This window comes from Salminus brasiliensis, chromosome 10 (assembly GCF_030463535.1).
Source record: "Salminus brasiliensis chromosome 10, fSalBra1.hap2, whole genome shotgun sequence".
Lineage (NCBI taxonomy): Eukaryota > Metazoa > Chordata > Actinopteri > Characiformes > Bryconidae > Salminus > Salminus brasiliensis.
Window position 1 is genome coordinate 19,459,705 of NC_132887.1, and position 14,436 is coordinate 19,474,140.

At 39.3% G+C, this 14,436-nt stretch overlaps 2 protein-coding genes across 3 annotated transcripts; both read left to right on the top strand.

Annotated features, from left to right (window-relative positions):
* The first annotated feature begins 612 nt into the window (after nucleotides 1-612).
* Nucleotides 613-8,603, top strand: mapre3a (microtubule-associated protein, RP/EB family, member 3a). Of its 2 annotated transcripts, none has more exons than XM_072689634.1 (7): nucleotides 613-733; nucleotides 2,233-2,356; nucleotides 2,571-2,716; nucleotides 3,929-4,124; nucleotides 4,983-5,116; nucleotides 5,477-5,629; nucleotides 7,115-8,603. In XM_072689634.1, exons 2-7 carry the CDS (start codon nucleotides 2,236-2,238, stop codon nucleotides 7,181-7,183), a joined length of 819 nt encoding a protein of 272 aa, XP_072545735.1. In that variant the 5' UTR covers nucleotides 613-733; nucleotides 2,233-2,235; the 3' UTR covers nucleotides 7,184-8,603. The 2 variants fall into 2 exon arrangements, with proteins under 2 accessions (XP_072545735.1, XP_072545736.1); XM_072689635.1 differs by having other exon boundaries at nucleotides 3,929-4,085; nucleotides 7,115-8,602.
* A 1,901-nt stretch (nucleotides 8,604-10,504) lies between these two features.
* LOC140564802 (sentrin-specific protease 6-like) lies at nucleotides 10,505-14,368 on the top strand. The gene is made up of 8 exons (XM_072690455.1): nucleotides 10,505-10,719; nucleotides 10,794-10,858; nucleotides 11,161-11,264; nucleotides 11,401-11,565; nucleotides 11,683-11,716; nucleotides 12,314-12,430; nucleotides 13,835-14,019; nucleotides 14,130-14,368. Exons 1-8 carry the CDS (start codon nucleotides 10,568-10,570, stop codon nucleotides 14,265-14,267), a joined length of 960 nt encoding a protein of 319 aa, XP_072546556.1. The 5' UTR covers nucleotides 10,505-10,567; the 3' UTR covers nucleotides 14,268-14,368.
* The last annotated feature ends 68 nt before the right edge of the window (nucleotides 14,369-14,436 follow it).

Here is a 14,436-nt window from a genome sequence, read left to right on the forward strand (position 1 = left end):
ATATAGTGTAAATTATTATATCTACATTTTTGTAACTGAGTGTCTTGCTATCCCTTTCTGCTGTGACACTGAGAATTTCCCCACTGCGGGACTAATAAAGGACTATCTTATCTTATCTTATAAATAAAATAAAATATATTTTAATAAAATGTATTTTGCACTGTAATAACATGTTTATTAACACTAATAATAGTACACGCCACTAATTTGCAATATATAGGTTGGGAAAATAATCAGACATTATTAGGCATACAGTGCCTATAAGAAATATTTACGCCCCTGTATGTTTCCCCCTTTTATTGCTTTTAAAAATGAGTCATGGTCAAAATAACTACATTCCTGACAAGAATTTACATAAAAGCTCTTTAAAGTAAATGAATTAATTAAATAATTAAACAGTGAAAACTGATCTTGTGGGCTTGTACTCCCAAGCACAGCCTGAAGTTCAGTACAGAGCTCGGCCTGGGCGACTCGGCCTGTGTTGCCGTAGTTACCGCATAACTAGGCAGTTCCAGCGTGGCCGTTATTGACGGCGCCGCCCGCAGGCCGCCTGCAGCAGCGCGCTGCTCTGTGGATCAGGGGCGGGGCGAGGCGCGCTGTGGGCGGGGCGACACCAAGCACTGCACCGCAGCAGCATCTGCTAAGCCGCGGAGCCTAGCCGTGCGGTTTTGACAGGAACGTGGTACGCAGGCTATTTCGGGAACCTTGGCTGAAAACCCCCTCTCGTAATACAGTAAGTCGGGAGAAAATTACGCAGTTTGTCTCTGTCGCTCGTTTCGTGACCGTAATTTGTGGCTTTCCGCGCTCGGGCCTCTGTCAGTGTTTACTGTCTAAGCCGTAGCCGTAGCTATCTGCGGTCCAGTCAGTCAGCGAGACGGCTAGCAACGGTGACAGGGCTGTCGGCGAGGCCTGCCACAGTGATGATCCGCTATTAGTGGGCCAGCATGGCTACGCGACCTCTTCTACAGACTGTTATTGAGAGCAGGGCTTTTAAATATGGACGTTATAAAGTGTCCCAGACAACAATGAGGGGGAAAGCACGGTGTGCTGGAGGCCCGGAGCGACTGTGGAGGCTCGCCGCTTTAACGTTACTAGAATAAACCCAAGGGGCTGTCCTCTCCTCTCAGTGGTGTAATTACTGGCTGAGCCGCTCATAAATAAAATATGGCACATTCTTCTGTAGCCTGTTGTGGCTATTCGGGTTTCGACACTTGCATGGAGACGGAGTTTTCTCAGTCTTGCTGTTCATGCGCGCAAGAAGCGTAGGCCACCCGGCATGCAGGAGGGCTGGTCGTGTAACGCCGCAGTTTCTTAAAACTTGGGTAAACATAAACTCAGTATTCTGCTCACACGTGTACCAGAATACCTGTGGAAATATTATATTCAGACTATTCAGAGAGATTGATTTATGAGAGACTGCTACGCTCTGCTACCTGGATGTTGACAAGGTGTCAAAGCCAGGCATTAGATCATTTACAATAAATGCAACAGAGGCACAACCAGGGAGTTACTTAGCTATGAGGCAGATGATGATATTATATTTGTCAGAATCACGTAGAGAAAGGTGTCTTTATGGCCAAAGTGGCTGAGGGAAAGTCACCCACCCTGAAGCTACACAAGTTTGGATCACACTGTAAAGAAATGCTAAATAAATGATGGTAAAAATTCAGGGAGAACAAACTTTTGAGTAGAAATTATTAGCTCAATAAAATATATTTCTGGGGATAAAAAAAAAATCACTTTCTGATTATTAATTTTTTTTTTTTTATCTCAAAAGCAAACAAAGCTGTAGAATTGACCAAGAGCTGAATGTAGCCGACAGGCCGGATGGACCAGATGTGTGTGCTCGATAGCTTCTTTGAGGCACAGAATAAACTCAGTCTAATCTGGAAGGATTAACTTCTGAGGACTGAAAGTTAAAGAAATGTGATTGCTTTCTCTGCCTCGTCCCCCTCTGTGGTGACACCCTGGACACTGCTTTAGTTGCCTGTATAACCAGGTTTTCAGAGTCGAAGCCGTGATGCTCTGCAGCACTGCACCATTTCATGCCTTAGATTCAGTTTGACAGTTAATGTTAATCAATTGAGTCATTTGTCAGGGAAACACTCATCTGTGCAGTGCTGCAGCACCACCTTCTTTACTTCACTGGTTAAAACACTGTGTAAAATGCTCAGGTGTGATCATTTTGGTTTTACTACACTGTTCTCTCTATATATCCTGTGTCCCATGTAGGGAATGGCAGTGAATGTATACTCCACGTCTGTAACCAACGAGAACCTGAGCCGACATGATATGCTGGCATGGGTTAATGACTCTCTACAGCTCTGCTACACCAAAATAGAACAGTTATGTTCAGGTGGGTCCGTCTTAATCTCCAAAACGTCTTACTCTATTCAAATTCACTTTTCTAGTCTATGAACACCATGAACTCCAGGAGAAGGTGTGTTGTTCAAGAGCCTGGAATGCCAGTAATGCCTTAGAACCAATGAGAAATAACCTTGATTCATGTTTCTGAATGTTTCACAGGCAGCCTTGTATTAACTCACATTCCTATGTTTGTTTGCATATAGGGGCAGCATATTGTCAGTTCATGGACATGCTATTCCCGGGATGTATTTTTCTAAAGAAGGTGAAGTTCCAGGCAAAGCTGGAACATGAGTATATACACAACTTCAAAGTTCTCCAGGCAGCATTCAAGAGGATGAGCGTTGATAAAGTTAGTTTTTTTTAAACAGTTTTTAATATCTTCATTGTCAAAAAAGCATCTGCATTTCTGTTTTTATTTTTAAACATCACTTGAACACAGCAGCCACTATTTAAATTGTCTGAATGTTTTATTCTGAACCAGTAGAAACACTCCTAAAGTGCTTGGAATAAAATCTCTTAATAATAACTTGCATTAAAAGGTAAAAAATGCTGCCATCTTCAGTGCTATTCAGTTATAATTTGGAGATACTTGTTTTTGGACAGTGAGAATCTAGTGTTTGGGAGTGTCCTGATTCACAAAATACTGAATTCCATTCAATATTCAACATGATTTGTTGTTCAATATGATACATTAAATAAAATATGTTTGTTAGAGCATAAATATTATAAAAGTATGATATATCACACAAGTTCTCTACAAGCTAATGTGTCAGCTCTGATCTATCACACATACCACTTATTCTTGTGTGTCAGGTCTATGAGCTGTCCAGAGTCTATGCCCTTTTTTCAGTAGCATGCTTCTAAAGATATTAAATTCCACAATCAAATTCAGTTATTTACATCAACCTCTCAATAAAAGTATGCAAGTGCTGTATATATGGGGCAACTTGTCAGCAGTGGTGAGTGATGATATGATTGATAAACAGTAGGGCTGCACAATGTATCGTTTCAGCATCACCATTGCAATGCGGGCATGCACAATAGTCCCATCACAGGGCGTGAAAGTTCACATCACAGAAGGTTCAGTGTCATGTAAGGCCAATTAAATTAAATGTTACAACTTTCTTGCTGGTTGATGCAAAAAAAAATCAATAAAAGGTTTTCATTTTCCATGACATACCCATCAGAGTCAGATAATATCTGGCCAGTTTCATTTATTTTACTCCAATCTTGGACACACAGAGTGCATTATTAATACATGCCATGTTGGATAATTGACTTGGTGATGTTTTTTTTAATACAGCAGTATATATTGCATAAAAGAAAACTATGGCAATGTCAAGTTTTTCCAATATAGTGTAGCCCTAATAAACAAAGTGCATGTTATGCTGGTTGGTCACTGAAAAACTGAGAATTTCCTATGTTTTGTTGATGGTTAAAGGTCTGTTGCGTTCATTTGCTTGTGTAATCGTATTAAACTATCCGTTTATAATAATCAGGGTAATGCTGTTGATCCTTTCAGTGTGAATCATTTCTCTCCGTTTCTCCTCTCGCCAATCAGATAATCCCAGTGGAAAAGCTTGTGAAGGGGAAGTTCCAGGACAACTTTGAATTCGTCCAGTGGTTTAAGAAGTTCTTTGATGCCAACTACGATGGCAAAGAGTATGATCCCCTTCAAGCTAGACAGGGCCAAGACATGGCTCCTCCCCCGAATCCAGGTGAACACTTTTCCCACAAACCCAAGAGAACTGGTCCAGGTAACCCCCATCATTCTACTGCACTTCTGCTGCATCCATTGCTGAGCTTCTACTGGTCAATTGCTCTGCAAGCAGCTGGTTTGTGCACGGTCTTCTGAATGATCGCTCCATGCTCAAGCTTCCATAACAGTGGACAATGAGTTTTCACGTGGATTTGCATTGTGTGGTGAAACATTCAGCTCAGTGTCATTAAGAAAAAACCAAGAAACAGAGATCTGACTGTTTCCCATGCTAACAAGAGAGCACAATGGTGATGTTTTGGACAAATTGGGAAAAAAACATTCCATACGGGCTGAACTCCATGTACTCTCATGCACTGCAAGAATTTTTGTAGGCTTACTCTCAAATGGTCTTCCCATAACTCTAAATTTGACATTGTTTTGATACTGGGAAGCTATTCTGGGGAGGTCATGGAATGAAAATAATGCAGATAATAATGATTACTCATGTTAAAAATGTTAACCTGCAAATTAACAACCGCTGATGAATGAGACTTACTGGGATGTCATTGGGCTGGATTGAGAATGTACCTACAATTCAGTCTCATATAACATCTTTTCATGTTGACGTGACTTTGGTTAAGTCCTGAAAAGATTAACATCATTGTTTTTAATGAGCTTCTGTTGTCCTGAGCATAACCAAAGTTACGGCAGTGACAGAGTGCCCATGCAACAGCTTTAGCCTAAAATGCTGATAGCTTAGCTTAGGTATCATGTTGTGTTTTTACATATTTTAAGTATGTACGTGTGTTTTCCGATAGCGCTACATCAGCTTACTGCATGAAATATTTTTTTTTCCTCATGATACTAAAAGCTTAGCTTGTACTATGGCTAAACTTTGAAGTCCTTCCAATTTCAGGGCCCCAGAGGACGTCGCCGACAGTACCCAAAAACATGCCCACTCCACAGAGGGTGACTACTACCATCAGGAAGAACCCCAGTTTGACACGGAATGGGGGAGGGGACGCAGAGATCATGGAGCTTAATCAACAGGTAGAGTCCCTGGGAGGGTAAGGAAGTCTTACTCTACCTTGAAATTATTTACAGGGGTGGTGTGCAGTGCTTTTATTTTGTTTTTGAAATTCTCATTTACAGTATGAATCTGATTTAATTTTGCTTGTTTTTGTTTAGTTGCATCTCTCAGCAAGTTCTGCTGTCTATTTGCTGTGCTTGAAAAGACAAACGAACTTCCAGATAATCGTTATGATGTCCTCATTAAAGATCTAGAACAATTTAAGAGGAAAAAAAGCTATTACAATGCATTGACCTACTTTTATTGACCTATATTCCACTGAAGAGATCTGCACAAGTGGTAACATACGCTGTTCTTTTTCTTTTTTCTCTTCTATGAAGTTAATGGAACTGAAGTTGACTGTAGACGGACTGGAGAAGGAAAGAGATTTCTACTTCAGCAAACTTCGAGACATTGAGTTGATCTGCCAGGAACACGAGAGTGAGAACAACCCCATCCTCACCAGGATAATTGACATTCTTTATGCCACAGAGGTACACATGGCTATTCCTCATCTCAGTGTATATTAGATCATGCAGATAAGTTGGTTCTGATCGACATTGGCTGTATGAGCATGTGTTAAGTCCATGGACTTCTACATGTGCATTATGGAAAGACCTGAAATGAAAAACTACTGTGCAAAAGGTTTAGACCATCTAAACAAAATAGATTTGAAGTGTGTTTATGCAAAGTTGATGTTTAATTTGCATTAAGATTAAATCACATTAAAAGAAAGAAGTTATTATATTTTGTTGTTATGATAAATTACATCACAGTACTCTCTTTTGAGCATATTGCGGATATTGTCAGCACCTAAAGAACCGTGAACAGTTGCATATTCTATTAAGTGCAGTGGAAATGTTAAGTAAAATAACTTTACTTTTTGTTATTTTACATGGTTTTAATATTATGACCTTAAACAGAAGTAGTGTTGATATGTATCATGAACATTTCTTCATGTATCATGATATTGCAATTTTGCTATGTTGACCACCCCTAATTTTAGTGCTTAATCATTTCTAAACCTTTCCTTAAGCTCAATATAACCTAATACAATTTACAAAAAATAATGTTTACATATAAATATATGTTTATAATAAATAATATTTAATTTCAAATTAATTTACATTAAAGTAAAATTAAAAACAGATTTCCTGTTGCTCACATATGCTTACACTGCATATCCAAATGTTTGTGGCTCTCAGAGTAAAACACTTTTACTGCTGTTTGAAACTTTTGATTTTGGAGGAAGCAATGAACGAGCAGGTGTCCTAATACTTCCCCACTACAGGTGTCTAAATAGTGTATGTGGAGGGATGCACAATGGCTGCTAATTAGGACCAATAATTTTGTGTTTTATTTTTACCTTGCACCAGCATGCATATGATCAGAAGTGCTGAGAAATTCCTTTCTGCACTGTGAATGCCCTTCGGTGAAATAAACATTTTGGAAGTTTGTTTAGATGCTTTTTAGAAATCAGATCTTCAACTGTGCGGCCTTTAGCTCAGTGGTCTCCAACCCTGCTCCTGGAAAGCTGCCTTCTTGTAGACTTTGAATCCAACCCTAATCCACACCACCTAATCCAAGTAATTACTGCCCTATTATTGTGGCCACAATAAGGTTAACAGTTATCGTATTGGCCCAAAGATTTCTATGTCACTGTGATTCTGATCAAAGTAGTTTCGAACTCATTTTATTAATGTTTATGAATTGACATCAGAAAATACGGATATCAGCATTGTTCTAGAATTCCCATACTGGTGCATCCAAGCTTATTTGTATGTATTTAAATGTCAAACAGTGTTTTTACAAGCTAAAACACACTGCTCAGTTAAACAGCTTTAAGGCGATTCTTGGCTGGCCTATAAAAAATCCTTGGCTGGATTTTTGCACAGTACTGTATTAAAAACCAAAAATGATCTGATTTGAAAAGGGATGAATTTGCTATAATGAACACTTTTTCTCTTCACATTACGCAGGAGGGATTTGCAGCACCAGAAGATGACGACATAGACGAGCAGGCCCACTTGGACCAGGATGAATACTGAGCGCTACACCCACTCTCCCTTCCCTCCCATGCCCTGTTCTCCTATCCCTTTCCCTCTCTCCTTTTCTCCACTTTGAACTACTCCTCCCATTGCACGCTGTTGATATCTCCTCCATTACCTCTGTATCTATGGATGCCCCATATGTACTATGTATCTGTTTGTCTTCTCCTACTACAGTTCATACACTACATCTCAAAGGCTCATTACCAGCTCCCTGCCCCCCCACCCTCCCGAGAATAGCGATAACAGTAATATAGCCTATCCGCCTCAGCATGTTTCACATTACGACATGGAGAATGAACACAAACAAGGCATCGGAGACTAAGGGTAGCACAATGGACTTAAAGTAGTACGCATTATGGCGAGACAGCAGTTTTGAAGGTGAAAAGAAAGGTTTTTGCATGGAATGCAGTTATTTGCCTTAGATCTCCTGCGTAGATTGTCTTGGCTAAGTACTGGCGCCATTCAGCTTTTAGAGTAGCATATTGGTTTCACATTCTTCCATGTGGTCTCCTTTCTTTCGCCTCAGAATGTCTCGCTTACTCGTTTCAGGTGCAGTGACTGAGGAATAGTCAGTGACTGCAAACAGAAAAGTCCAAAAAATTAATAACGGTTCTTCCAGACATGTTTTAGTAGTCCTCAAACTTTTATATCTACAAGAAGGCCATTCAGCAAAAAGTTACCGACAGGTCAGCACAACTACTGTGTATTTCATCAATACAGATATTCTACATTTGGATTTGATACAGAGATACAGAGGGTACTTTGGGCCTTTTTTCAGAAAAAAAGCAATGAAAGGAATTATTGAAGAAAGGCGTAAGGGGCATTTAAAAGTGAGAAGGAAATACTGAAGATAACCAGTCTAATAGTTCCTGGTTAGTTCCTGCATATCTATTGGGAGCATGTGAATGTTATACATTGATAGTGAATGAGTGCTATATTTGCATTTTATTTAATAGAGGTCCGTTTCAGCTCGATTGATTGTAGCTCATGATTTTCATTGCCGCTCACATAGTTTCAATTGAAATCTACTGGTGGGATGAAGAAGTGGTATTTGATACTAATCAATCAGACTGGTGACACTACTACTGATCGAATGCTATTTAATTGAGGTTTTGCTGCTAATTTTACCACTTTTCTGTTTCACTTTAATATTTAATTTATTCTGCTATTAAATAGCATGGGCTATGTTTTGTCGTGGTAATTATACATGAAGTGAGGGCATGTTAGAAAAAAAAAAAAAAAGAGGCCGAGATGTGATGGAAAAGGAACGGTGGCTCTCCGAAGCATTGTGCTGCCTTTACAGTCTTTTACACCCATCTGCATAGAGACTCTCTCACTCTCATACTTGTTTTGTCTCAATTAAAAAAAAAACATGGCCATAATAGTGTTTGCATAAATTGTTTTGCGTTTTATTGAGTAAATAAACAGTTGTAAAAAATGCTCCCATGTCTGTGGTTCTGTTACAGATACAAGAAACATGAGACCTGTATTATACCTGTTAAAGGAGACACATCCTACATTTTTGGATTTATTGGGTTAACGTACCAAACTAGTCCTGATTCATTTTGCATGGTTACTTTCTTACCACTCTTTACCCTTTAAACTGCTTTTTATAACTGTGCCTTTTATCTTATAGGACAGATACATGGAAGTGATCTGTGTTCTGATTGGCTGCCTAGTTCTGCACACCTCATGACTCCTCATAACTAACATGAATGAGTGTAGAGTGTAGGAACTACTGCAGGGTGAATAAGTCATTTTGGAGCATTTCTATTGGTCCATTTATGGAATTGTGATACAGTGTTCAGGACAACTGACATTTATATGATATTTATACAAAATGTGAAAACACAAGGGATTTGCATGACAATGGCGATACACATATGTTGTTGTGAAATCACAAAAACAAAGATTTCCAAAACAGGACATCTGTGCAGCTCAGTTTCTTTAAAAGACCATGGACAGTGCAGTGATCTTCACATCGTCTAACCTCTGCACTGTTTACACTGAACCTTTATTTTAAACTGGTGTGGAAAATATGGTTTTTAGTGACACTGGTCTTTTTACAATCTTGAGCAGAAGGTCAGGCTGGCAGTGAGACTGAGGCTGCCATTGTCGTACTGTGATGCAGAATCTGAAGTATTCCTTGCATGTTCTGTATCTCCTCATAAGACAAAGCACCTCTGCTAGTTCAAGGTTTTATGCTACAGATTCTGGAAAAATAATAGCTGGTCTGTCTATAGAATATTTATAAAGACTGTTTTAAATAAAATATGTATTCATTCAAGCAATTCAATTGTTCCACTAATAGGAATGATCACCTTCTTCAGTCTGTCAAAATCCAGGGCATTAAAGCTGCACAGGAGCTGAAGCTGCAGAGCTGCAGTGCACCCCAGTCTGCCGATAGGTGGTGCTGTAGGATCACGCACTGGAAATCCCAGTTTGAGGTCGCTCCACTGAGCACAGGTGAACCAGTTTAAGGGATCACACAGGCTGATGTTATAATCCTGCTGCGTTGTAGTGGACTAGATGTTTTAACGTGTTTTTGTCTCGTGTTAAAACAACACTGGGAGCTGATTTCGATTTAAATTGAGGCAGAGAAATTCAGTAAGCTTACCCAGTACATCAAAAAATATTTGTTTTATCTTTCAGCAGTTTGGGCTGGCTCTAAAAGAGAAAATAAAAATAATAAATATGGGAAATAAGATTACTTAAATTATAAGCCTTGGTTTTAAGAGTGGTCGCAACGTGTAAGTTAATTGATTGTATTTGGCGCATGCGCTCTACTAAACATCGCCGATTGACGTGAGCGACAGTCCGATAAGAGCCTCCCTGCGGCGCTTTCTGTAGTTTAGACTAGCTAAGATGGCATAAAGTTAAAGCAAATAGTGTGTAATAAGGCTGGTTCTGTATGTTGTTCCAGTATTAAAGTCTACAGTAGGTAGCTATCAGTGTTTGTGGAGCTTTTAACGCTAATTGCCAGGATATTAGCTAGCCAGCACTAGCTAGCTAACGAACCTAGCTAGCTAGCTGAGTTAGCGCTAGTTATCTAGCTAGCGTCGCTGAACTGCCTTTGTTGACAGATTTTCTGCAAATATGAGCACTATTACTTCTTGTGGGGCTACAAGCTTTTCAGTGAAATGTTTCTTATAGTTTTCCTCGTTAATCAACAAGTTAGTTGCTTAAATACCTGTGAGTTAAACTAGCTGGGATAGCTAAATGTTCAGCTTGGGCTGACCGTTGGTGCAAAACGGCCTGAAATCCAGACCTTCTAAACTAGCTATCTAATTCTTAACGCTCATATTTCTGTGAAATAATACATTTTCTGGGGGTGTCTGAGATAACTGTTTAGATGTTTATCTAGTTAGCTTGACGTTTAGGATGTTTTTTTTCAGTTCCCACAGAGATCTTTCTCAAACCATGACCCACTGTCGCCAGCACCGTAACCGTGTAGCACTAGCTGTTGACCGTTTTGCTCCGCCATCACCACCAGGTGTTGTTCTACAGAGGCGCCACTTCCACCATGCTCTTGGGTCTGTAGAAGTCTAAGCTTTGTCTCTGAATTCAATCAGGAGCCTATGATTTCACTCTGGTCTGCATTTTGTAGAAGAGACAGCACTGAAGTGGCACAACATGCAGTGTCCGATGAGATCGTTCAAATTGCTGAAGATGGTGAGAGTCCATGTTTGTGTAATGACCACTGCTTAAAATAAAGACCTCTAAAAATGAGGTGTCGTTAGAAATATTATTTAGAAAAGAAGGCTGGAAATGCAATCCACAAGTACGACCCTGTGGTTAAAATGATTCAGTAGTGAATTGACTTGTCAAAACGACAAAATTTACCACTGTAAACTCGAACACTGCAACACGGCAGATTTGCTGTAGTTCTCTATTTAAGTAAAGACATGCAATTACTAATAAAGCTTTAATGTACCTCTAACATAAATGTGTTTTTATGATAAACATTCTTACAGGCCCAGTTGTTAACCATGGGAGCACAAACTCAGAAGAACAGATATACCACACTGATGAACCGTACCTGGTCAAACGGCCTCGAAAGTGTCGCATGAGAGATCAGGTACTACCGAACATAGATCGAACTCGCATTTCAGGATGTACTGGCTAGGTGTTGCTCTTAGTCTGATCTAGAATGAGTAGCCAAGATCTCATTCATGATTGATTATTATATATTTTATTTATTTATTTTAAATCAGTTTGGAGACGTTGTCCCAATCAAACGCAAGACAAAGTCCCAACCAACTATCACAAGGTTCCTGCCTTTGAAGTGGGATGTTGTGGAAGGATATAACACAATTACCCTCAACATCAGAAGTTTCAAACTTGGAACACTGAACATGAATTTTAGAGGAACGGCCACTGTGAGTGAGTCTTGTTACTGCTATTTTGATTATACTTTAAGTGTTTGTTTAACTGATAAGATTAATGTAGATATGCATTAATGACCAATTGTTTGTGTGTGTGTTTTTCTGTTCCAGTTTTCAGTGGATTACATTGAAATTCCTGACAAAGGTAAGACCCGCATTATGGGTAAATGGCACAGAGCCATTCTCCCAACCCTCAAGTCTTGTCGTTCGCATCACTTCCGATGAAACAATTCAGACATTTTAAGCATAAAAAAAAGCCAGTTGAAGATGTACAAATTAGTGTTTTTAGCAACTACTTTTCAGTGCATGCTTGCAACATGCAGGGCATGCTGTATATAACAGAAGGATTCGTACATTTATTAGTTCTTGGTAGAGACCTTTTGACGGCCATCTTTCAGCTGTACACGGCTGTAGCCCTAACAGCTCATTTATTTAGTGCTGCAGTCACTGTCCCAACCACCAAACCACTGCTAACAATGAGGTTGTAGTGCCAAATGCACATATGTTCCTTCTACATCACTTAAGTGATTAAATAGTTTATTCTGTTTCCATTTTTTCTTTGTCCAGTATTTTAGTACGCATTACCATTTTTCTTTTTATTAAGTGAAAGATTCTTATTGTAATTGGTATACTTGTTGATCATAATTTGTGTAATCTCTTTAAATATGTATCTGCCTATTTAATATTACTTACAATTGCCTTGTGTAGCTCTCTAACCATTTCTAATTCCTTATTTCAAAAGCTCGAATTGTGGCATCTGAAATCATCAGCTGTGAATGGTGTACAGAGCATGAACTGCCAGCTCTGTTTCTAGAGACTACTGCTGCAGAATGGCTTTGTCTAGGAGACCTTAACCTTGGTATGTCCACAAATGCAGGTGTTTAGTGCAACTGCAAGAGTCAAATGTGTTTATTTATTTTTGATTATTTTGCCAATTCTCACACACTAGTTAGGACTCCCCATATTGCACAATGATATTGGGAGGATGAAGAATAGTCTGTGCTTCCTGTATAATGCTTTTTTGGAGCTGCCTCTAAGCCATTGTAATTGAATAGATGCTTGATTAATGGGTTGAAAGGGATATTTGCCCTACCCACTCTGAAAGAGTGAGGTCAGTTATGCAGAGTTTACACTACACAATTTGTGCCCTGATTTTCTGCTCTGCGACAGGTTTTGGGAGCTCGATGTTTGCGTGGGGCTCAAATTTGCTCTAGATCGCTATGTGTGAATTGGCAACTGGCTAGCTGAGCTAAAAAAAATAAAATATATATAGATATATATAGCATGCTGAATATCTGGTCCTGTTAGTCAAAGTCCTGTAGTGTGAAAAGTGTAATGACTGGCAGTAAGTGTGGTGTCGTGTGTGCGTGCGATGCATAATACCTATGTTTTCATTGCGAAAATGTGTATTTATTTACTTCCAGCTCCCTTTTCTTTTCCCTGCTGGCCTCACATCCCAACCCGTTTTTTCAGCGCACAAACGAATTTAACCGCTTGCCTTTTGCAGATATCCACATCCGTGTTATCACATCACACGGTATAACATCGTCCTTCTCGCGTGTGTTTTCGTGACAATGTACTTTTCTGATTTTTCCAGGAATGGTTGAGTAATGTGTGACCTGCTGTTGTTGAACAGTCACGTAGTGTGCAAACCACAACACCTTAAACATTCACTTTTACGAGAGATCAAGTTGTGCAGTTTGAACAGTACAGCAATCTGACGACAAGTTGTGTATTGTGGCTGCAAATGTGTAGAAAGCCCTTCCTATGATTGAACTCTGTCAGAACGCACTCCAAAGTCAGATGCACAGCCATGCAACCTCAATAGGTGAGCGTTGGCAGTGTCACAGGTTGTCTGCCCAGCTAGAGCCGCACTGGTCAACTTTATGTACTGTTAAGGGCCTATGAACAACAGCCCAGTTATGAATTGGTGGTTTCATAACTGAACTTGGTGCTGTCAGGAGTGAATTGGCCCAAGTGGCTGAATGGAAGAAAGCTATGCTCCAAAGTCGATGAAAGCTCTCAGAGAAGAATGGAGGTTAACAGCAAAGAGAGGACCAACTCCATATTTATACCTATAGTTTTCAAATAAGCTGTTTACCGAGCACATATATGGATGTGTTAGTGTTGACACACTTTATGTATTGTATGTTTTAAGATTATAGCTGTGAATACCAATGTAGTAGCTTCCACATTGCCGTAGGACTTTTAGGGCTATTATCCACAAATCCATGAGAAACAATGTGATCCTTTCTCATTTTAGGTCAAAAAGAAAAATACATCGTCATCATCTTTGAGAGCGAACCAACAATGCTGGAAAAGGCAGTCCTAGAAGAGATCTTCGCAGAGATTGGCAGACGTAATAACATAAGCAACTTTTCAGCCATTTTAACATTTAGTGAAGCCAGTGACCGATTAATGGCATGTAAGCAGTCTCACAAAAATGAGGTGGGTTGCAATGGTAGTATAAATCTTTGAGTTTTTGCTTTTTATTTATTTTTTTATTTTTTTATTCATTAATGTCGCTTATTGAGTGTTAACCTGTCCTTACTTTCCAGGAAGTTCTTTTACTGGATGAGGTGGATGAGAATCCTTCGAGACAGTTTATTTCTGAAGTTACCATCACAAATAGAAAAGAGGAGAAAGAAGTAAGAAGTAAATTAGTAAAAAAAGGATATTATATTAAAACAGATTAAAGCCATATAAATGTATATTTTTGGATTTCAGCAGATCAGCAGATTCTTTTCCACCAGTACACAAAGTGACACAACAACACTCAGTCTTTCGGACAGTGACGACCATAATAACGAAGATCACTTGGACTGCTCTTCTTTAAATACTGTGAAGTCAGTGGGTTTTAGCTGA

What these genes read in the sequence shown, in the direction of transcription:
- mapre3a (XM_072689634.1), top strand. Translation starts at nt 2,236, where the DNA reads ATGGCAGTGAATGTATACTCCACGTCTGTAACCAACGAGAACCTGAGC. An exon ending in AGAGGATGAGCGTTGATAAA is followed by an intron (nt 2,717 to 3,928) that starts GTTAGTTTTTTT and finishes CTCGCCAATCAG; the next exon opens with ATAATCCCAGTGGAAAAGCT. An exon ending in TCATGGAGCTTAATCAACAG is followed by an intron (nt 5,117 to 5,476) that starts GTAGAGTCCCTG and finishes TCTTCTATGAAG; the next exon opens with TTAATGGAACTGAAGTTGAC.
- LOC140564802 (XM_072690455.1), top strand. Translation starts at nt 10,568, where the DNA reads ATGTTTTTTTTCAGTTCCCACAGAGATCTTTCTCAAACCATGACCCAC. An exon ending in CACTTCCACCATGCTCTTGG is followed by an intron (nt 10,720 to 10,793) that starts GTCTGTAGAAGT and finishes TGCATTTTGTAG; the next exon opens with AAGAGACAGCACTGAAGTGG. An exon ending in AGCAGTCTCACAAAAATGAG is followed by an intron (nt 14,020 to 14,129) that starts GTGGGTTGCAAT and finishes CTTACTTTCCAG; the next exon opens with GAAGTTCTTTTACTGGATGA.